Source organism: Dendronephthya gigantea, unplaced genomic scaffold (assembly GCF_004324835.1).
Source record: "Dendronephthya gigantea isolate DGI-Jeju-01 unplaced genomic scaffold, DenGig_1.0 000034F, whole genome shotgun sequence".
In the NCBI taxonomy this organism is placed as follows: domain Eukaryota; kingdom Metazoa; phylum Cnidaria; class Anthozoa; order Malacalcyonacea; family Nephtheidae; genus Dendronephthya; species Dendronephthya gigantea.
This window is the reverse complement of record NW_021163044.1, coordinates 2056925-2078850: the sequence shown is the minus strand read 5'-3', so window position 1 is coordinate 2078850 and position 21926 is coordinate 2056925. Positions and strand designations below refer to the sequence as shown.

The following is a 21926-nucleotide window of genomic DNA, read 5'->3' as shown; positions in this document are numbered from 1 at the left end:
TTGTACCAACTAAATTGTGAATGCGACCACACGTTATCCTATACTCCTTTCCTTACATCATCAATGATGTAACAAAATATTTGAACGGAAAAAGTCGGCGAAAAAGCGCTGATCGAGTAATTTTTACCAATTTGGACCTTTCTGTTTACAGACACTCGTATAATTATGATCTCGACTAAATTTTGTGAGCCTGTCAAAGAAATTTCGGCATTACAGTTCTAATTATTTTTGTTGCAATAATATGCACAGTCGTGCGTGTAAGAAATAGATGAAATATTTTAAAGGTAGCTATTTAGTACTTTTAGCATATGTAAGGTATGTATAGCTTTTAAATCACATTAAATAACTAGAGAAACACAAACTACAATCTAAGATATGAAACTAATTATATTATTACTATATCTAACCATGCATTCAACAAATACCGAGTATGCACAACGTTTTCTTTTATAGTGGAACACTTACTTTGTTTACTTTTGCTCTTTGAAAAATCTGCATAATACAGGTTTCACACAAGAGAAAATATATTACCCTCGCACACCTAGAGTTTAGACGTATTGAATATGCGGCGACTTATATGCGCTCATGATTGGTAACTAATATTAGTTGATTACATAACCGGCCATGATTCTGACAGTTTATAAAAGTTTAATGAAAGAAATGAAATCATTGTTGTTAAACACTACTGATTCTAAAGACACGTGATATTTTGGCAGCGATGAAACTGATCTATTTTGAAAGTATATTTAACACGTGTTTGTTTTGTTTTCGTCGGCGAAGACTCATTCCAATACCCCAGAATCCAGCTGCAACGAATTCACCGCTTCGCTTAGTTTTAATACCAGTAAGCTAAGTAACTACTTCGTTCTATAAAAATCATCTCGTTTGTTTTAATTCGGCCTTCTTCGACGCCATATCGCCTGGTGTATGTCGTACAAATACACCCATATGTCTATACCTAAAATTTCTTGCATGTATATATTTAAAATGACTTATAATAGCCGTACTTGATCACAAATATGAAGTGATGTGCAAAATTAACGTTCAATGATTAACAAACAAGTGGCGATACTCAGTCTAACATACCGTGAATTTAATTGATAAGAAATTTATAACAACCACCAATCGAGCGAGAAAGCTTGTACGTCAATGATACTTGATGTAGTTTAAAATAAATTTGAATTTCGATCGATTCTGTGGGCTAACATTTGCCCCCAATGTACAACGGAATGAAGACAGCGTGAGCACTTCACTTGGCCTTTGGGTACACAAAGATTATGCAATCAGCCGATGCAATCAGGCCACTCACACTCACTCATACACCGACTGGAATATTAATTATTCATTCTTCAAAATTGAACGCAGCAGTGAAAGCCTGAAACAGTTTGGATGTAGAACAGATGGTTCCCAAACTGTCCTTTCTTTCTTGTATACATATATCGTAACCAGAATTTAGAATTTATCTGCATTTGTGTCGGTCTATTGCTTTCAAACAGAAAAATTAAAAAGCTCTCCATGGTTACTTCGATAATTTCTATATCATTTGCACTTTATTAGAAATGCTTGCAAAAGTTTTCTTTGCATTGATTGTGGGTTGATTGTCGCAAGCTCGCATCGGGAAACATGTCGATTGTCGAGGGCTTAATTCATTCGCTCTCTGCATGGTACGGTCGTAATGACGTACGTAATCCTCGCCTGGGAAATGCCAAAATAGTCAATACAATATTTGCAGTGGACTGGTCTTCTACAGAGTAGAATTTCGTGGTAAAGCTAACTGTTCATTTGTGTTTGACATAAGCATATTAGAGTGTGTGTGTGTGTGTGTGTGTGTGTGTGGGGGGGGGGTATCAGAGATAAGCATATCAGAGAGTGTGTGTGAAAGTCCTAAATAGAACCCCCCAGTGAAATTTTAATTTTCTATAAATAACTATTAATGTTAATCAAAGCTGACTTTTGCAATCATTTTGGCAGCCAAAAAATGTGGGAGGTCATTGATCATTATCATTCTTGCATGAATTGTTCTAGGTACTGCTGCTATACTCGGTACTCTAATCAGCCAGACACAGAGCATTTTCACATACATTTCAAATTTCAATGGTGGTCCATTTAAAAAATAATACGGCCATTTTAAGCCGGGAACACCAGTAACAACACTGACTTTTGTTGAGTTAGACCATGCGGATGAGTGGTCCACAAGACGATAGATAGAGAGGGGGAAAGAGTTGGTGTTACTGGGGGCAGGATGTGGCAGAATAGGGGAGAGGGTGATTGCACAACCCTATGAAAAATTGTTGAATGCTAACAGATTATACTAATTGAAATACTTAATTTAGAAAATGTACTTTACTGCAAAAAAAATTTACAACAATGTAACAGATAGCCCCTCCAATTTAAACATTCTGCAATTTAAAACAAATATGGTCCATAAGGCTCTTAGAAACTGTCAACAGCCTATTTACATCTTAAATCTTTCATGAATTTTATTTCGAAGACATGAGTTCTGCCACTGTAGTTCTACTAACATAATAAACCAATGACATGCTGGTACCTTTGCATACTAACATTTAAAATAGTAGGTTACTCTATTATTTGCGTTATCAAAAACCTGGAACCCCAGCTGGTTTTAATATTATTACCAAGTTTATTTAAAATAGTCTAAAATTTATATATTTACCATGAGATCCAGTGCATTCAGGGGAGAAAAGTGATAATGGACCAATTACATCCACAATCATTCATTTAATTCAAGAGTTCATAGATTTCAATATTGTATAAAATGCTTCAATTTCTATATAAATACGAAGACGAAATCCTAACAAATCTGCTTGGGCCACCTGAATTGTCTCTAGTACTTAATGTAAGGAAAGATAAACTGTAAAATCTTATTTTAATTTTTACCGTTAGAACATTAACACTTGAAAGTCTGTGGTTCGCGCGACTCAATTCAGTCGAACCATTTCACTAATTTGTGATGCATGTTTGATTATATGTGTTGATTTGTAATGCATAAGGGCAGCAAATCTTCTTAATGGCTCGCAGTATTCCTTAATCAATAACAGATTACATTCCATACGTCAGAAGTTAATTGGATCTGAAAAAAAAGGATCGTTTGAACAGAACAGACGTACCCGTCGTACCATAATAGTGCCCGTACTAACAACGTTTCTTGTTGTAGTTTTTATACTTGGGATTAAAAGGACGTTTTGCAAAACAAAATGCAGCCGATATGTCACATTTACAGAGACCATATGAGCAAGCTGAACCTCCTTTTCCTATAAGTAAGGAAACGCAAATAACAGTTAGTCTATTCATAAAGATTCTCCTAATGAGGTGAAGCGCGGAAGTTGATGTTACAGGAACACGAAGTTTGATTGGCTCTATAAAACTAACGAGCCAATACGAGCCAATAAAATTTGTGTAACTCAGACTTCCCGCGCTTGACGTCACAAGTTACATAACCTTGAGTTGAACAATATAAATGAATATACTGTATAAAAGCACTTTTCGGTTAACAGTTTCACAATAAAAACAAGTTGACAAGCATAAAGGCAAATATCAAACAAACTTACGGCATGTCGGAGGTGAACCTATCAGCTTGTAGGACCGGAAATAGATGCCCCATCCACACACTTTTTTTTGGAATGTTCCTCCTTCTCCTAATCTACCATAACACTCGTCATGACTCTTGCAACATCTAGTAAGGAGTGAGGTCTATATTTGCGAGAGGCAAATCTGAGATGCAATCAGCTCAGGCATTTAGAAATTAGAAATGCGAATTAGAGGAGGTGGTGGGCTGATCGATAAGAAGGGAACGACTGCACTGGACTAGCCCTGTGTACCGGCGTTTACAAATGCCAGTGTGGGATACTTAGCACGTAAACCAAAGAAATAAAGGAATAGTAAAGTCGGCATTTTCCTTTGAGATATCTTGTGGAGCTTTTAGAGAAACGAGGGAACGAGTTGGGCTATACGTCACCAACATTGATAAACAGAAATAGGAACTGAACCAAAGTCTTTAGGAACAAAGAGATAAAATGATAGCTGGATGTCAGAATCACGAGCAAGGCTAAATGATTAGAAAAAGGTAACAGGAGGATACATATGTACCTATCTAATAAATCCACAGGGCGCCCATGTCCACCAGCCCCACAATAACAACCATATCCATTGAAGTCCAGTGGATTTCGTTTCGTTATCACGCGAATCAGGTGGTTAAAGCTCAGTAAATCTCTTTTAAATCTCCCTTTAAAAGTGAGGAAAGAATAAGCCTAATGTCAGCATAGACCCATTTGAATGGTAATACGTGCTTATATAGTGTTAGCATTTTCCTCACTGATAACCCTATCGATGTTGATTGGATTCTTTCTCACAGTAAACTAAGTATATAATACTAGTATGTAATAAAATCGTGGCAAAGATTTCGTCGATGCAAATGCCGGCGTTAATCCTCGGAAAAAAGCAGAAATTACGAAGAATTTGTTTCCCACTCAAATAAAAACCGATCGTCTTCAATACCTGCTGTGGCGTAAGCAGCGTTAGAACAGTTCTGTGTAATTAAAATTATGAAGATAAAGACGATAATCTTCATTTTGCCTGAAATGGAACAGATGAAAAGAAAGGTGAAGAAATCTAATGCATTAATATTGTTACTGATAGAAAGGTTTTATGACTTACCGTTATGGTGTACTTTGTAAAACAGAATTTCGTCTGCACTGGAATTTTAATGATAAATTATACATGAATCTCACTGCCGCGAGAATACAATAACAAATACCGCAAGCCGAAGTTACTAAAAGTATCCAGCATTGTTTACGGCTTACAACATTATTATTAGCAGTAAGTGTTGCACAGTAAGGGAGAATACTCCTCTCCTCCCGGAGAAAATCACTGAATTACCCACTGTTTTGGTGTGTGCCCCCCCTCTCCCCTAAGCGAAGAAAACAAGCGTAGGAGCCCATACACATTGAGGCATGCGGTTTTTCTGAGACAAGAATACGAGAAACTGAAACTGCAGCTATTATATATTTATTGACCATCTTTATTTAGATACATCACAAATATGGCTATTCGTCAACTCAGAAGTAACACCTGAGTTTGTTGTAGTTCTTGTACTTCCTGTTGTATTTTTTCTCTTTGAAACAGAGGACAGCATCTCTATCGCATTCGCACAAACCTTTTCCACATCCCGTGTTTGTTTTCGCTAGAAATAGGAAATATTAGTTGTTTATGTACAACCAGTCGAAAAAATACTTTAATTTTTAAGATACGTAGGCTGTGTTCTTACCACACTCGAGGGGAGATGAGGTTTTGTAATGCACAATATAAATTCCCCAACCACTGCATATTCTTCTATCTTTTAATTCTTTGTAGCATCGGTCGTGTGTCTCACAACACCTGAACACAGGAAAACAAAATAAATTATCAAAACGACAAACTGATAGTGAATAACATGACTAATAATATGGCTACTTATTTTTGTAAAACCTAAATATGTATAATAACACGATCCAATTTCTCGCATCCCATTCAATTCCAACGTATGAAATCCAACAAAATCGGATCGTGTGAACAGATCTTAAAATTTAAAACTCAATTCTTTATTCCTAAGCAATGAAATCTGAATGGAATAAGACTTTTTCAAGAAACTATATACCTATCAACTCATCCCAATGCTTTCCCATGACCACCTTTCCCACAATGACAACCATATCCATTGTAATCAAAAGGGCTCCTTCCTGTTCCCGCAAATATCATTTGTCCGAAATTGAGTAAGCTTCTCCGGTATCGTCCTTCGTCTTAAGAAAGAGGAAAGTCTTGTTGAGCTGATTGATATCACATTTCTACGCCTTATTCTCATGTTAAAGAGGTACAACCAGCAATCTCGTGCCCAGGCAAATTTCTGTGTTTGTTTGGACGGGAAGTGGAAATTAGCCCCGGAAACGAGATGTAACGATGTACACAAGGCCTTCGTTAGTTCGTTTTCTGAGCAATTGTATAATTTCCTCCGAAATTGAGTTTCAACTTTTGCAATTATACTTTTAATCATACTGCAAATAATTCATTTCTTCATTTTAATATAATTTTAATTTAAAAATTAAACATTTCATCAAGCAGACTCGAGATCTAAAATGCAATTATTAAAATGTGAACATTGGTTTTTCATATATCATTCGAGCACAAAACCAATTAGGCTTTTTCACGGCAAGCGACCAGGCCTTTATACCCACAATTCTTAATTGGCTAATAATTGATTCTGGCAAAATGCCGCAAAAACCATGTAATCTCGTACTAAAATTTAAACACTGAAAAAAGATAAAAGTCCAAAATTTTATCCATATATCAATCTCAGTTATAATCAGCACATAGAACGCCAACAGACTGAAAATATTTCTCCTCCGTTTTGAGCTCAAAAAACCAAATTTGTCGTAAAGCATGCATGGAATAAAACATATTGAAATTCTAATAATCGTGAAGTAAGATATTTTTACTGTATTTTGATCACACGGTATTTATATACCTGTTTTAGCTCCTGAACTTAAGGAACTCGAGAGGGAAAATACGATGAAAAGAAACGCCAGGAACATCCTCATAATCACTAAAGTTGAAATTGAAGAATATTTAGTGGTTAGTTTACTATATATTTACCGAAGAGACCAAATATAAACCATCACATGCAGCAACAATAATGTTCCTGTTAGAAACGTTCCCAATTGTCCTAAAGAAAACAATTAGATCTTACTAAGACATACCTCAACGATGTCGGGTCAATACTGTGGTGAGCACCGGTATATAGATCGCGAATAAACTTTTGCAAGAGAACAATTAGAAACACAGTTCATACAGATCTCGAAGCGTCGACAATGAGGCACAATCACTTGACCGTTGATTCAGTGATTACGTGACGCAGCTGTCTCAATGTAATTTATACGGAAAGGTTTATAGGAGCCTTTTTTCATCTCTATTGCAATATTGGTATCAGCTGTTTGCGCACCTGGAGACTGTGTACACCAACTGTTTACTAGTCAGGGACAATTTTCTTCAAACTTTACCGCGTCTATAATTTTCCTCTCAAAATAGGCCGCGCAGTTCAGGTCCTTCTAGCCATATATAGGGAAGTATTTCGGCGTATTTAAAGGACGATTTTCTCAAGCACGATTCTTCAAAAGTTTAGAGATTGTTGGATATTTTCATATCAAAAAATGTTTGGTGATGCACCTGAAGCATCCGGCTTCGGCAAAATACTATACATGCATGGGGTTCATTTTAAGGCATATTTTACAACTGTGCCGTTGAAATTCACTCTTCAAAACTACTCTGATTTTTAAGACGACTATACCAGTTAATTTTCTTTACGTGAAGTATATTCTGTGCTATCATAGACATATAGGCAATAAAACCTCAGACTACAAGATTTCCCACATATTTGTTCATGCAAATGTCAAGACAGTCAAGTCTGTGATAACACTGATGAATCTAACACATTCTGTCCTTCTCAACGTGTTTCATCCTCCTGTTGTACTTCTTCACGTGTCGCTTGAAGCACTTTGCTGCCTTTCGATCACAGATACAAAGTCCCTTTGAACATCCAGTATTTCTGGAGCCTTTAAAAGTAAAATACAGAATGATTTACACCTGAACATATATGTCAGGAACATATATAAATGTGACAAAAAAGTATATTCTCGTCATCAATTTACAATTTGATAACTCTGGTCATGATAGTTGAACCAGAGTTTTCCGTTTTGGAAACTTCGAATCGAGATATTTCGGGGAGTCACGCTTTCGCTTTCAGTCGGTGACATCCCAAGTTTGGGAGAGGATTGGAAAAAATGTTTAATTTAAAAGTCATTTCACATTCTCTTTCCAATGATGACAATAATCTTCACACGGGTCAGATCATTAAATTTCATCGTTCATGAGTGGACTTTATGACATTTTGTGCCACACCTCTAGTGCAAGGCACTAGCTCAAGCTCAGTATTACAGTGCCTTTGTATGTAGTGCCTGAGCACTAACAAAATTGTGCACGGGTACCAATTTTTGTCGTGCCATGCCAATAATGGGTCTATACGATCGTAACGAAATACTAGGGCACAAATTGCCAAGAACAAGCAGAATGCATACAAACAACCAAGCACGTGTACTTACTGCATTTGTAACAAGAGTGGCGATAAGACTTCAAGTATATTTGAAATATATTACAAATTCCTTTCGAGCGAAGTCGTCGATAACATCTGTCGTGACTGTGACAGCATCTGAAATGTTGAAATGTATTGATCACATCTATGAAACAATGTGTTTCTTGTTCACAGTCACAGTACGTCGAAGCATGTCTTATTGACTATTATAATATAACATTTATAGTACGCGCGCGCTGATTGGTCGAGAAGCGTGTTTCTATAACTGTATAGAAACACGGGAATTTTCCCGCCGAACTTGACAAGCGAAGCGATGTAATGAGAATTTGTAATTTAATCGAATCATAATATTTGTACAAAATCTTTTTATTGAGTTATATTATAAAAGAAATAGAAAACGTTTTTCCTGTGTTTCTATACAGTTATAGAAACACTTGTGGGAGTTTAAGAGAACTCGAAATAACGTGGAAAAACTCGCCCTACGGGCTCGTTTTCCCACTGATTATTTCTCGTTCTCCCAAACTCCCACGCGTGTTTCTATAACTGTATAGAAACACGGAAAATGTTTTCTATTTCTTAAATGTTACAGTATTTCCCCATTGCCTTAGCTAGGCTAAATCAGTTATCCATCATATGCTCGCTGCTGTTGCCAACAACATGCACTCAATTAAATTCTTAATATCCCCTCAAATATATAGGTATAATTGTGCTAAATATTGTTATGATAATTCCACATTCCTCTTGCCCATTGCAACACATTGTAATGGTGGGTTTAGGGTCTGATATGTTCGGTCATATGCCGGCTGTATTCAAGTAAGTCGTTAAGCCAGGCATTATAGTCTCAACAAACAAGATGTAACCCGTGTTTTTTTTCCAAATTGTATGTTGCATAGCTACACATAAATGTTGCACAACTTTTTTCGCGGAGCTATTGTTGTTTTCTAGATATATAACGGCACCTGTCAATATCATCAAGGGTTTTGCCTCGACCTCCCAGACCGCAGTGACAACCATAATTCACGAAATCAAACGGATCTCGCCCGGTGGCACACCTAACCATACGGCCAAAATTCACTACGCTCCTTCGACTTCGGCTGGATTGTACTACAACATATATGACGTAAAGAAAAAATTTAAACATTTGATTTGGTACAAAGGAATGCGTCAACCAAATCAGTAATATAAACTCTTACATTAAGCATACATAAAAGACTGAAAAGAGCACATTTTTGGACGCAAAGGAGAACTGTTCGTCGACTCATGCATGTGTATATAGGCAAATTATAAAGTCACCGCTTTTTAGCGCCTTGAATAAAGGAGAATAACATATTATTGATAAGAGGCGGACAGACAAAAGTATTCGCTGAATATGCTTGCACTGAAACGGTAAAAAACAAACACTTACCAGTATCGGAGCAAGTGAACATCACCAAGGACACAATGATAAAAAACATTTGAAAATTCGTAGAATGAAGCGTTTCTCTACCCATTCTCGAACTTACGATAAACTGAGTTGAAGTAAAGCGTATATTTGTTAAGAAAAAAAGATCGACCAATTCTAGTGCACTGTCTAAGTGTTCGCCTCCTGTTATGGAATCATTGGAATGAGACACTTTACAGCAATCATGTCAATATATGTTCATATAAAAACGACTGTTTGCCGTCACGAGACACAACTATCTCACCGTTAATCATAGCGTTAATCTTCCGTTTCAGCTCGATCGGAAAATGAAAATACTTAAATTCGACCCCGAGTCGACCTTGCTTAAATTCAATAAACATCGCAGGTCTTTAACATGAATACTCTTGCTTCACTTCATCAGATCAGGTTGCATGTTTTTCCGTATTACGACAATGAATGTCTCTGCATTTAAATGTTCATGCTTTATTTCTTACAAGTATACTTCGCGACTGAGTCTTACCCATGCTCATTGACCATTTTAATCATTTCAACAAACACAAACTAAGTATTCGTGGGTGCATGATAACATTAAATATATATACTTTGGTTCATTTACAGTTATATAACAAAACCTTTAATATTCCAATATTAATATCTTTTCACCAATAATATTGAGTTATGTGACTGTTATATTTGGACAATAAGTCACTAATATACAACTAAATTCTCAACCCATGCACTGTTATTTTGAGGGAGTTATTTTAACTCCTAAAATAGGAGTTACGGAAAAAGGTACAGAACAACTCACTTTTTGGAGTTAAAAGTAACTCCAGATTTGGAGTAAAATATTAACTCCGTTTTTGCAGTCAGAATAACTATCATTTAGGGGTTAAAATGTAACTCTTAAAAAGGAGTTAAGCAGTGTTAACTCCACTATCGGAGTTATATTATTTCTACTTTCAGAGTTCTGATGCAAATATTGTTTGTGTATTGGATTATTAAACTAAAAACATTAAAGCCAAAGGTTCTCGTAGTGTCATATTGGTAAATTTATCTCACAAAATTTCTTATTATCAATTCACATGCATTTGTATAATATTGTGAGTTGTATATTTGAAAAGACAGATCAATACAAAAGCTCTGAATTGCTATATTAATTGTCTGAAAGGATCACCTTTTCATAGCCCACTTTTAAATAATTCTAACATCAGTTGTTGCTTTTAACCTCAATAATACTCTTCCTATACCCTAAATTATGAATTACTTCTGAAAGACTTTGATTACTGTAAATTTTAAAGTGATAAAATGACCTATTTAATATTGATTTTTGCATCCGGCCCGCTTGAAATGCATCCGGCCCGGTGTGAAATGTGAATAAAACGGCCAAACCAAAGCAACGTAAGGCTGAAATGTGTAAAAACCTTTCCGGAAAAGGCTAAAAGTATGTTAGAAATAAAAAACATACCCGAAAACATCTTAGTTTGGATTTTTTACTCCTTTTTCGCTGCATTTTACGTTGTTTTTCTAGTCGATTTGCCCGAATTTGCCGTGATTTAGTTGCTATGGTAACAATATCTGCCATTTCATTGGCTGTTTCTTGACTAGGATATCCTTTTAAGGAGTTGTTGACGTATTAAAATTCTGAAATGGCTTGTAGCCTTGTAGATTGCAGAAATTATAGTTTTTATATAGTTATTTGCTAATTTTTTTGTTTTTTTTGTGTTTCATGAAGTCAATAATGTAAAGGTAAAAAAATAAACACGTTATATACCGCAGCTTCAGCCCGGAGGCAAAAATCTGTCCTCTCGGTCTCGAAAACTTCCCTTGGCCTACGGCAAAGGTTAAAAATAAACACATTATTTTACCGGCAGCTTCGGCCCGGACACAAAAAACGTGCCGACGGTCTGAAAACGGAAATAACGACCTACAGCCAGAAATAACATATATAATCAATAGATCATCGTCAGCCCTGCCATTTTCCCTATTTTATGGGGGAATGGCTTTGGTATACAGATGAAACAAAACAGCCTATAAACTTGAACTTAAAAGTTAAATGCCGTAGGAAGAAACTTTATACATCGGGATGAAGAAAGCGATATGAGTTAAAATATAGGGTTAAGAAGTCAAATTATATTAATGGCACAAACATTCGTAATTTTTACAAGCCTTTTCCGCCTTTTTCACTCCAGAGTTAAATCAATTCACGTTTATAAGACTAAAATTTATAATAAACTATTAACCCGCTCCTCTTGTGCACGCCATTTTGAATTTTATTAAACTCCAAAAAGAGAGTTGAATTTTTATCACCCCCAAAAAAGGGTAATAGGTGAGTCAAAATAACTCATAAAAGAGGGTTAGATTGCTTAACTCCCCCAAAAGGAGTTAATTCTGCATAGTTAATAAGGTCTAAAAATTATTAACCCCTCAAAGAGAGTTATTTTTACTCCAAAACTATAGTTAAATTTTTAACTCCATTAAAAAAGGATAATGGGAGAGTTAAAATAACTCCCTGAAAATAACAGTGTGGGCATGCGATAGTCATTCAAGTTTTCAGTTTTGCCTTATAATAGTAGTGTATAGCCAAGATGTTGACAAGGTTTGTCAAGGCTGTGACGGTTTAAAACAGATTTACGCTAGGAAAAGATTGGAAGTTTCAGGCAATAGGGCTTTCTCCTCCTCTTTTAGGAATAAAGTTTTAGATTTCAGGCGTGTACGAGACCCAATCCATTGTCCCAATTGTCCAATGTCACTGTTATAGTGCTTTTATAGTGTGCAAAATGTAAATGTGTTACAAATATTACTGGTATAACCATGCATACTGTTTACAGTAATACTCGCTGGTTCGGAGTTTTTACATTTTATTTATTTAACCGTTTATAAATCTCCATTCAATTCCTAGCAGTAATGGCAGGTAAAACCGTAAAACAGTTTGTTATATAGCTACCGTCGTATTCTTTATTTTCCGGTCAATACAACCATGGTCGTATTCGTCATTTTCCGGCTAATACGACCATGATACGACCATGGTCGTATTCGACATTTTCCGGTCAATACGACAATGATACGACCATGGTCGTATTCGTCATTTTCCGGCCAATACGACCATGGTCGTATTCGCCATTTTACGGCCAATACGACCATGGTCGTATTCGTCATTTTCCAGCTAATACGACCATGATACGACCATGGTCGTATTCGTCATTTTCCGGCCAATACGACCATGATACGACCATGGTCGTATTCGTCATTTTCCGGCCAATACGACCATGATACGACCATGGTCATATTCGTCATATTCCGGCCAATACGACCATGATACGACCATGGTCGTTTTCGTCATTTTCCGGCCAATACGACCATGATACGACCATTCGTCATTTTCCGACCAATACGACCATGATACGACCATGGTCGTATTCGTCATTTTCCGGCCAATACGACCATGATACGACCATGGTCATATTCGTCATATTCCGGCCAATACGACCATGATACGACCATGGTCGTATTCGTCATTTTCCGGCCAATACGACCACGGTCGTATTCGTCATTTTCCGCCCAATACGACCATGATACGACCACGGTCGTATTCGTCATTTTCCGCCCAATACGACCATGATACGACCATGGTCGTATTTATTAGCTAGCGCTTATAATAATTGTGATTGGTCGATTCGTGGTCACATGTCTTGGGATAAATGCGACGTTTCCCGCTTGGAATACAAGTGAAAAATTCCAGAAACTTTTATGAACATTTTAGCAGGCTCCGTGATTGTTTAAATTTGTTACTAAATGAAAAGTACGTTCTTGAAGTTGAATTACTGTATGAATATATCTATTTTTTCTTCTGAATAACAAAACACTTAATGTATTTTTCCTGTATGGTAAATCGTGCGTTTTATCGTGGAAAACAAACTCACTATTTTCCTTGGAGGCATACATTAAGTGTATAACATTATAGTTTTTGTATATAAATGTCTGGATCATACTGATACAACTTTGATTTGAAGTCACTTATGCAGACTTATTAAGTTGTGATAGATAATATTGTTACCATACTTCATTATGCACTTGTTACTTGTACCAAAATTTTCAATATTGATGAACATAATCACCTTGATGATTTAAAAATAAACTTTAGCTCTTTTAAGTTGCATTTTGTATAATCTGTGTCATTTCCATGATAATAGTATGGTGGTGCTTCCACAGTATCCAAACTATAGTTATCAAACAACCACTGTGTGATCTGTACTTTCACTCTTTCAGTTATGTTGTTTTACTGTCAGAGATTCATCACTGGACATAAGTGGCGTTAGGGTGCCTATATTAACGAAAACCGACTATTTTAACACAAAAAATGACAAGAAATTCAAACCTATGGAACCATTTAGCTGAGAGACAACTAAATATGGCTTATTTGGTGTGAACAGGTCTGTTTAGCTAGACTGCTTAATTAGGGAGCTAGGGGTGTGTGTATATTCATATATTCATATTTAAACATCTAATCATAGGAACAATAGTGTACAAAAGAAATCAGTCAGGCATAAGACAAATGTATGTATACCCTCCTAATTAAGCTTCTAGCTATGGCCCTGGGTGTGAAGAATTATCTGTAATTAAGGAACCAGGTGGGAGTCTTAACCTCATTGTAACTCCCTCTCTTCAATCCACAATTTTTGTCACGCTTGTAAGGTACTGAAGGCAGGTTGACAAAAGGCAAAACATGCATTCATGAGCTATTCAGCTAGTCAATCAATTTATTACAATTTTGTGTGGTGGCTATTCTACAAAACATATGCTTGTCATTGGAAATTAGCTGTAACATATTTGATTGAGACAGATAAATAAATTCTAAATCAGTTTCCAATGCAAACAAGTCGTCAATCTGCCTCTACTACATCATTGTACTTTGGACAAAGGAAGAGTTGATAGAACATTGCGAAAAATCATAACTTAGAAATGATCATTATTCTGGGTGTTTGAATTGATAAATTGCATTTCATTTCACAGACTGCAGTTGACCAAACTAGAACAAGCATGCCAGCAAACTGCAAACAGGAAGTTTCTCAGACAATCTTCTATGACAATCAACATGTCAAATGAAATGATATCACTACTGTATCAACACTAATCTATTGCAACTGTTCTTTATTTGCACTAGACCTTAGCCTGGTTCACATGAGTGAAATATGCACAAGCATAAGACAAAAGGCAAAAGAAAGAAATGCGACGAAGCGTGCAAATAAGCATCGACATAAAAGCACAAGCATAATAAGCACAACACTTGAAGCATATAAGCGAAGCTGGAACAAAAGACATTTGAAAAAGGCATGAAAGTTGGCTTCGTGATTTTGACCCCTTAAGGAAAAGGTACATTTAATTTTGTATCTCTGCTTTAATATGCTTATTTCACTCGTGGGAACCAGGTTTTTGTATTGATATACTAATTTTACAAATTGCTTACTTACCATCATTTTGCGGTGCGCACACAGGAATGTCCTGATTTGGATACAGCATAAAGTAGGTCAAACCACTTGCCAAACAAACAGCAATCAACAACCATGCATTATAGGTCATTACCGCAAGCATAATAAAATAATTCGCGGCCAATAACAACGGGAATGATAAACTACTCAAAATGTATCTTGCCGTCAGTGCGACTCCCATGCGCATACGAAGTGTAACCTCAGGTTCCTCGCTGGATGGTACCTCAGCAACGCAATCACGACTAAAAGTACCATACCTCTGACCATCGCGGGATTGATTGTTTTGGATGACCGATGAACGTTTTCCTTGGCTATTGACGAAGCGTCCTTGATAGAAACTCGCAATTCCATAGAGGAATGTAAACACGAATACGCCAACACAGGCGGCGAACAAAATACCTGAATTATCTATTTGCCATTCTTTGAATAGAAGCAATACATGAGATGAAAAGTAGAAATGGTGCTGCATGGCAAAGGTTTGCACGCACAAAATAAAACTACAAACTACCGTATCAGACTTTACAACAATTAATGTTTGTTACACTGTTACAATCTCGTGATCTCGTGTCTCGTGATTGTCATCTTTTTTTCGTAGAATGGATTTTAATTTGAGCCAAAAAACTGCTTGTGTTACCACTTTGATGAAATGTGAATATGCAAGTTCACTGAGCTATATGAAAACCAGGAACGCTAACTTTTTATCTTTTCCATCTATCGTATAAGAAATGCAACGTCTGTGCACACTAAATTTGCATCATATAGGTCCAAATTTCACTCTAAATTACCCTCAGTAATTTCTATATATTTCTAAAAAAAACCCATATGTATTCGGCATGAAAATGAGGCGCTGTTCCAACCTGTCTTAGTCACGTGTTTGCGGTTAACTGGATTATTTTGCTCTTTCGGCACAAATCAATTATTCATAAGCTTTCTTCTACTACTTCTAAACGTAAGTTGCACGGGTATTTTATTAGCGGGTAGTATATTTCATATGCTTTTAGCTCATCACCAATCCTCAATGATTCTCGGAAACATTAGTCTTAAAATTTGTAGCCGTAAAGCCAAAAATATAACTAAAACTTTTACCTGTTTAAAGAGAATCGCACAAACCTGTAGTGAAAACAAATTTAACCGCAGCACTTAAATCAATGCCTTTTAAATCAGATTTGCGTGACGAGCTTACATCAGTTATCCCCGCATTCCATTACAGTCGTCATGTTGATAAGAAAGCGTTTAATTGCTCCTGTCTTCCTGGCTCTTGCCAACTTATTGCTAACTTGCCTATCGATAGATCTTGATTGCCATAAAGAACAGAAGTTTTCCAAGGTTGCCCAAGGTATATATGTTACATTTTGTTTAAAAATTGATTCTACGTAACGATTGCGCACTAAGTAATTTATTGACAAACATAGGAAAACATGTTGTAAATTTTTAAACTTACTGATGATTTAAACTATTTTATAAGATTGTATTATTGTAAATGTGTTCATATATTTATTATTTGATAGTTTGTGTGATGCTGTGTACTCAGTTTTTACCATTAACTATGATTTTACTAATAAAGATGCTGATGATGATGAATCAAGGGTCGGACGTTTCCATCAAGAAAAAATCTTTTTCAGAACTCATTACTCATTAGTGATCATTGTAGTGTACGATTAATACCTAATACATAAGTAACCTAAGTTTAATCCGATACTATTGCCTTTCCTTGTGAATGACAAACATTGTTGCTAAATATTTAAAAACACCGACTTTCAATTTGAATACCCGTCCTGGAGAAAAATGCGCGTTCACAAAATAAGTTTCACGCGGGAAAAAGAATGACTTGAAGGGAAACACGCCCGATAAAAGTGTCTCAATAAAATTCTTATCAGGAGATAGATAATTTGGCGGTTTTTAATCTTAGAGGCCGGCGGCTTTAATGTTTTTGTATTTTTATTTACAACCAAAGCGTTATGATTAATAATTAATATAACGGCCTGTTAGTAAACGCTTATGAGCCGCCCAGATTAACTGCAGATTTAGCTAACGAAAATAAGTCGAGAGCCGTGTTTAGGTCTAGAGCCTAGTCTGGGCACCCTTAAGTCGGCCAAAAAATATTAAAATCTATAGGCCAATTTAACCTTGGCATAGCATAGTTGTGTTCAGCACGAAAATCTAAACATAAATATCTTACGGACACTGAATATCGTAATCAACTTTACAGCAAACTTGTAGTTTACATGCAACCTAAGGCTAAGTCGCTAATTCAACTTACATATGTTTTTTCCTTCCCTTTTCCGCAGACGGACTGCCAGATATAAATGCACTTAAAGTGTTGGCATCGCCTAACGTGGGACTTTGCTCAATGCAGTGCTTAGGACACCAGGGTTGCCAATCTGTCGTGTTTCTAACGTCGAAGTCAGAAGGGAACTGCTTGCTCAGCAATGAGGTGAATGGCGCCAAATCAGCAGACAGCACGTCGGTCACTCTTATCAAGACAATCCGCGTAGCAACGGTAATGAACTGAGGGCTAGGTCAAACGTCGCTCTTCTCATGCATCGCACCTAATGCAAATGAGCTCAAACATGAAAAGAGTGATGGGCTCTTTAAATATTTAGGCTCGGTACATGAAAAGAGTGATGTTTGACCTACTAGGCGTAAGGCCTAGTTTATACGTCGCATTTTGGTCGCTTCAAATGCAATTGAAACCGTAGCTAATGACTGACTTCTGGCGAAACCGGGCCTATATAAGAGTAAAAGTTTCGAGGGTTCGTTGTAGTACGATAAACCGGTTGTGCCAACAGCGGACAATAATTTGGAGCGTTCAAAAACTGTCAATCTTTGTGTGCGACCGACAGTGGAGTGTTTCACTGAGAATTCTCTCTTTTTTGTAACAGGTATGTTTGACAAATGTGTGTGAGCATGGCTCCACGTGCACAGACACGTGCACTCCGCCGTACTACTTTTGCAAGTGTTTACCATCGTATTTCCATGGAGATCGATGCGAAATAAACACAAGTAGGTAAAACTAGCATGGATTACAAACATGTCGACACTAAATTGCTATACTGGGGTTATACGGGGGGTTTCACGGGGGGGGGGCTGCACAGGGTGTTACACGGGATGTGATCCCCCCCCCGCTCTTAAATAATTAACTTTAATTAACATTGCTCGAAAACTCGTGGGGTTGTTAACTATAAAGAATGATACACGAGAATGAACCTGCCCTGATTTTCATTTCTTTAGAATGCGAGAAGACCGTGCCTTGCCGAAACTCAGGAACATGCTCCCCGAATGCAGCGGCACCGTTTTATACTTGTTCCTGCCCATATCCATTCACTGGCACTAATTGTGAGACGAACATCAGTAAGTATAGAAATTGTCTTCATTTTTTAAAGTGCGCGGCTAGGACTGTTTGAACAGTCATTTTCAAATAATTTCCTAAAAAGGATTGCGGTCAGTTTTATTTGGGTTTCAACCCACGGCTGTAAAGAATGTTCCTAGAGAAGAGGCTTCCTAAGTTTTCTCCCGATCCCCCTTACAAATTTCTTTGAAAGGTCGCGCCAGATGTTACATTCAATCGCTGAGTATTTTTGATCAATGCATTTTTTATTTTCCACTCTAGGATGTCACAATAACCCATGTCATAATGGAGGCCATTGTAACACCCAATCCCATTCTCCATATTATAACTGCGGGTGTCCATGGCCGTTCGCGGGAAGTACATGTGCATCAAACACACGTAGGTCTTCTGGGTCTGTTATTCACAGCCCGATTAGCGCTTACCCTATAGGGTAACATTTTAACCTGATGTCTTTTGCCATGCATCTATGTATTTATGGATGGCAGTGTGTCGTTTGGGGACCTGAACTTGGAAAGATTTTAGAAACAACCTTCCAAGACACGCCGAATAACTTTTGGTAAACCAGTGCGCCGGTATATAATCTGACCACCTGGAAGAAAGTTCGCTATATCTTTGAAGGTTTAGCGTGAAACAGAAAAGTCAGTTGTTCAATAGTAGAAATGCCGGATCTCACTAGCAAAAATATAAATCCGTGCTAAGAAATTCCAGTCGAATAGATAGCCTTAGCCCTTAGCTCCTTTGCGAAATAGTAAAATAATGATAAAAAATATCAAGAGCCATGGTAATTACATAATAGCTTGGGATCCCTTTTGCTACCATGACTTGTCCTAAAACAACCTAAACATTTCAGTATTGAGAGTGCAGAATCGTAGACAGAAGCAGCCCTCTTCACAGTATGGATACCGTCCTGCATGGCATGAAAGTTATCTAATAGATTTATGTCATTTATCTTACCAGGATGCAACGGCAATCCCTGTCAACATGGTGGGACATGCCATACACAAAGCGGCCATCCATTTTTCCATTGTCATTGTACTACTGGTCGCTGGGGAGACCACTGTGAAAAAAGTATGAGCGACATGCATCTGCATGAGTTTCTATCATGAGTTTCTACCTATCATTAATCCCTGCAGGTATTTCATACCAATAACCAACTAAATGAATTCACTTTTTAGATCTATTAAGTTGGTAAAGCAATGGGAATTTGACAAGTTTCAAGGAACACTCAAGAGACATTTCAGTTGCAGAGCATGATTTGCTGTACGATAGAACACTGTACGATATTTAAAATAATTAACAGTTATTCTGCGAACTCGAGTCGTATATGAGCTGATAGCCAAGTTGGCTATCGGCCATATACGACGAGAGTGAGCAGAATAACTGTTTTATGATATACACAAACTTTGTCGCCCTTTCGGTGCATTTCAGTTGGTGTGCTATTATCAACTAAAGCTTGGATTTCTATTTCACTCAACTCCCCAAATCTTTCAGCCATTTTGTTTACTTTCTCTACTAGACAGATATTAGATAATATCTGTCTAGTAGCCAACCAATGAAATTGCAGCATACCTCATATCTGGCGCTTGTGTATATAATAATATTATATAGTTGATGTGATATGTGTTATCATCTGCTACTCACGAACTTCGCCTCAAATTGCTGTCACTACAACACTGCTGTCTTTTCTAATATTTTAGTTTAGCTGTTTGAAACATTACGACTCACCAGCACCAGAAAAGTAATTATCATTATATTAATTTACTGAGCACAAGTGAACGCATTCACACACATTCGAATATAAACTAGTATGTCGTATGCACAATGCATGTTGTTAAATAAGTAAGTTGATTGACTTTTTGCTACGGTATACCACTTTGACACTTTGTTGACTTGTTCAATAAATAATACGGAATTGTTTAGCTTTAAACGGAATTAATTTTGAATAGAGAGGTTAATATACCCCAGTTCTGGTCCACGGGTATGGGTGGAATTTGAATTTCTTGTATACCTTTTTAAGATGCAAACGCTTGCCTTCAGAGGAAAAGGGATTGTAAGGGTCAATTCTAAAAGACTAAAAAACGAAGATGTCGTGACGAGCGAGATATGGCGTGTAAACGAAGAGTGAATTAATTTAAAATATCATTTATTAAAATATTATTCCTATCGATAGAATGGAAGAACAAATAGCCCAGTGACAAAACCCCGGTAGTGTCTGGGGTACTTTTGCCCGGTAACAACAAAAGTAAAAATGGCGGACAACCCAGGGAGTTTAAAGAATCTTCTGTCAAATCTTTCCACTCTAAAATGGATTGTTATTATTATCATAGTGATTGTTCTTGCTAAAAAGTTTACAGCGACAAGACGTCGTCGATATAAGAAAAAACTAAGTGGTAAAGTTGTTGTAATTACCGGATCAAATTCAGGTATAGGCTATGCAACAGCTATCGATTTCGCGAACAGAAATGCCAAGGTTATATTGGCTTGTAGAGACAAGACGAGAGGACAAAAAGCAGCGATGAGGATACAGAAAATATCTGGGAATAAAAATGTAGTTTTTAGGCATTTGGATCTTGCATCTTTGGGTTCCGTAAGGGAATTTTGTCGAGCCATTTTGACAAACGAATCGAGACTAGATGTTCTCATTAATAATGCGGGTGTGATGGCATGTCCTTTACAAAGAACAGAAGACGGGTGTGAAATGCAATTGGCCGTAAATTATTTAGGGCATTTCCTACTTACAAATCTCTTGGTGAAACTCCTCCAGAAGTCACAGGGAAAAATAATCAACGTGACATCGTATTTACACAAATTAGGGCAGATCAATTTTGATGATTTGTACAGCATCAAAAGTTACGACCCTTGGAAAGCTTACTACCAAAGCAAGTTGGCCGTGGTGTTATTCACTCAAGAACTGAGCAGGCGATTGGTCGATTCAAAAGTAGTGGTGAACGCAGTGCATCCTGGGACGGTCGCAACAAACCATTACCGGAATACCATCTTCAGATTTCCCGGCATGTGGTACCTCATGTCGCCTGTAACGTGGCTCATGTGGAAATCTGCGGAAGATGCGGCAACGTCGATCGTCTACCTAGCCGTGGCGGATACTGTTGCAGAGAAGACTGGGGCGTACTTCTCAAACTACAACGTTCAACATCTTGAGCCACACGCACGTGATGCGGGCGTGGCAAAAAAGTTGTGGGACAAAAGTGTAGATTTAGTTGGTCTTAAAGACCCTAAGATTTAATTAATTGTATTATATGGGCCTATTTATTACAGAAGTATTTATCAAGAGTATTCTCGTATATTTATTGTTGGATAGAATTATTAATAAAAGTGCCACCGAATAAAAAAATACTGTTCAAACAAATGGCCGTTTGTTGTTTAGATTTTAGATTGTTTAGATTTTGCGATTCAACCTGAATGTCCCAAATGAAAATCACTTGAGATAGAAAGAATGATATTTGCTGACAGACCGGCAAACTCATGCGTGAACTTTAAATTGAGATATATATCATCGTGCTCGTATTTGACAGATAAAATATGGTGGTTTGT

General features: G+C 37.0%; 3 protein-coding genes and 1 pseudogene across 4 annotated transcripts; 2 read left to right on the top strand and 2 right to left on the bottom strand.

Moving 5' to 3' along the window:
* Positions 1 to 5301: 5301 nt before the first annotated feature.
* LOC114525328 (phospholipase A2, minor isoenzyme-like) lies at positions 5302 to 10472 on the bottom strand. Its single transcript, XM_028546586.1, has 7 exons — positions 9543 to 10472; positions 9097 to 9241; positions 8148 to 8254; positions 6750 to 7601; positions 6518 to 6595; positions 5654 to 5795; positions 5302 to 5394 (listed from the first exon to the last, which is right to left on the bottom strand). Exons 1-4 carry the CDS (start codon positions 9625 to 9627, stop codon positions 7474 to 7476), a joined length of 465 nt encoding a protein of 154 aa, XP_028402387.1. The 5' UTR covers positions 9628 to 10472; the 3' UTR covers positions 5302 to 5394; positions 5654 to 5795; positions 6518 to 6595; positions 6750 to 7473.
* Positions 10473 to 13124: 2652 nt separating this feature from the next.
* Positions 13125 to 15755, bottom strand: LOC114525329 (probable low affinity copper uptake protein 2). The gene is made up of 2 exons (XM_028546587.1): positions 15008 to 15755; positions 13125 to 13860 (listed from the first exon to the last, which is right to left on the bottom strand). The coding sequence occupies exons 1-2, from the start codon at positions 15492 to 15494 to the stop codon at positions 13802 to 13804; spliced, it is 546 nt and encodes a 181-aa protein (XP_028402388.1). The 5' UTR covers positions 15495 to 15755; the 3' UTR covers positions 13125 to 13801.
* LOC114525327 (delta-like protein 4) lies at positions 14637 to 19805 on the top strand. 2 transcript variants are annotated; one of them, XM_028546584.1, is made up of 8 exons: positions 14637 to 14909; positions 16317 to 16361; positions 17314 to 17525; positions 17908 to 18028; positions 18257 to 18376; positions 18636 to 18752; positions 19332 to 19442; positions 19550 to 19805. In XM_028546584.1, the coding sequence occupies exons 3-8, from the start codon at positions 17376 to 17378 to the stop codon at positions 19564 to 19566; spliced, it is 636 nt and encodes a 211-aa protein (XP_028402385.1). In that variant the 5' UTR covers positions 14637 to 14909; positions 16317 to 16361; positions 17314 to 17375; the 3' UTR covers positions 19567 to 19805. The 2 variants fall into 2 exon arrangements, with proteins under 2 accessions (XP_028402385.1, XP_028402384.1); XM_028546583.1 differs by lacking the exon at positions 14637 to 14909 and having other exon boundaries at positions 16210 to 16361.
* Positions 19806 to 20607: 802 nt separating this feature from the next.
* Positions 20608 to 21701, top strand: LOC114525326 (annotated as a pseudogene).
* The last annotated feature ends 225 nt before the right edge of the window (positions 21702 to 21926 follow it).

What these genes read in the sequence shown, in the direction of transcription:
- LOC114525328 (XM_028546586.1), bottom strand. Translation starts at nt 9,627, where the DNA reads ATGGGTAGAGAAACGCTTCATTCTACGAATTTTCAAATGTTTTTTATC. An exon ending in GTTCACTTGCTCCGATACTG is followed by an intron (nt 9,242 to 9,542) that starts GTAAGTGTTTGT and finishes TATATGTTGTAG; the next exon opens with TACAATCCAGCCGAAGTCGA. An exon ending in ACCCTTGATGATATTGACAG is followed by an intron (nt 8,255 to 9,096) that starts GTGCCGTTATAT and finishes TCAACATTTCAG; the next exon opens with ATGCTGTCACAGTCACGACA.
- LOC114525329 (XM_028546587.1), bottom strand. Translation starts at nt 15,494, where the DNA reads ATGCAGCACCATTTCTACTTTTCATCTCATGTATTGCTTCTATTCAAA. An exon ending in GTGCGCACCGCAAAATGATG is followed by an intron (nt 13,861 to 15,007) that starts GTAAGTAAGCAA and finishes TCGTTAATATAG; the next exon opens with GCACCCTAACGCCACTTATG.
- LOC114525327 (XM_028546583.1), top strand. Translation starts at nt 16,241, where the DNA reads ATGTTGATAAGAAAGCGTTTAATTGCTCCTGTCTTCCTGGCTCTTGCC. An exon ending in GTTTTCCAAGGTTGCCCAAG is followed by an intron (nt 16,362 to 17,313) that starts GTATATATGTTA and finishes CCTTTTCCGCAG; the next exon opens with ACGGACTGCCAGATATAAAT. An exon ending in TACATGTGCATCAAACACAC is followed by an intron (nt 18,753 to 19,331) that starts GTAGGTCTTCTG and finishes TTATCTTACCAG; the next exon opens with GATGCAACGGCAATCCCTGT.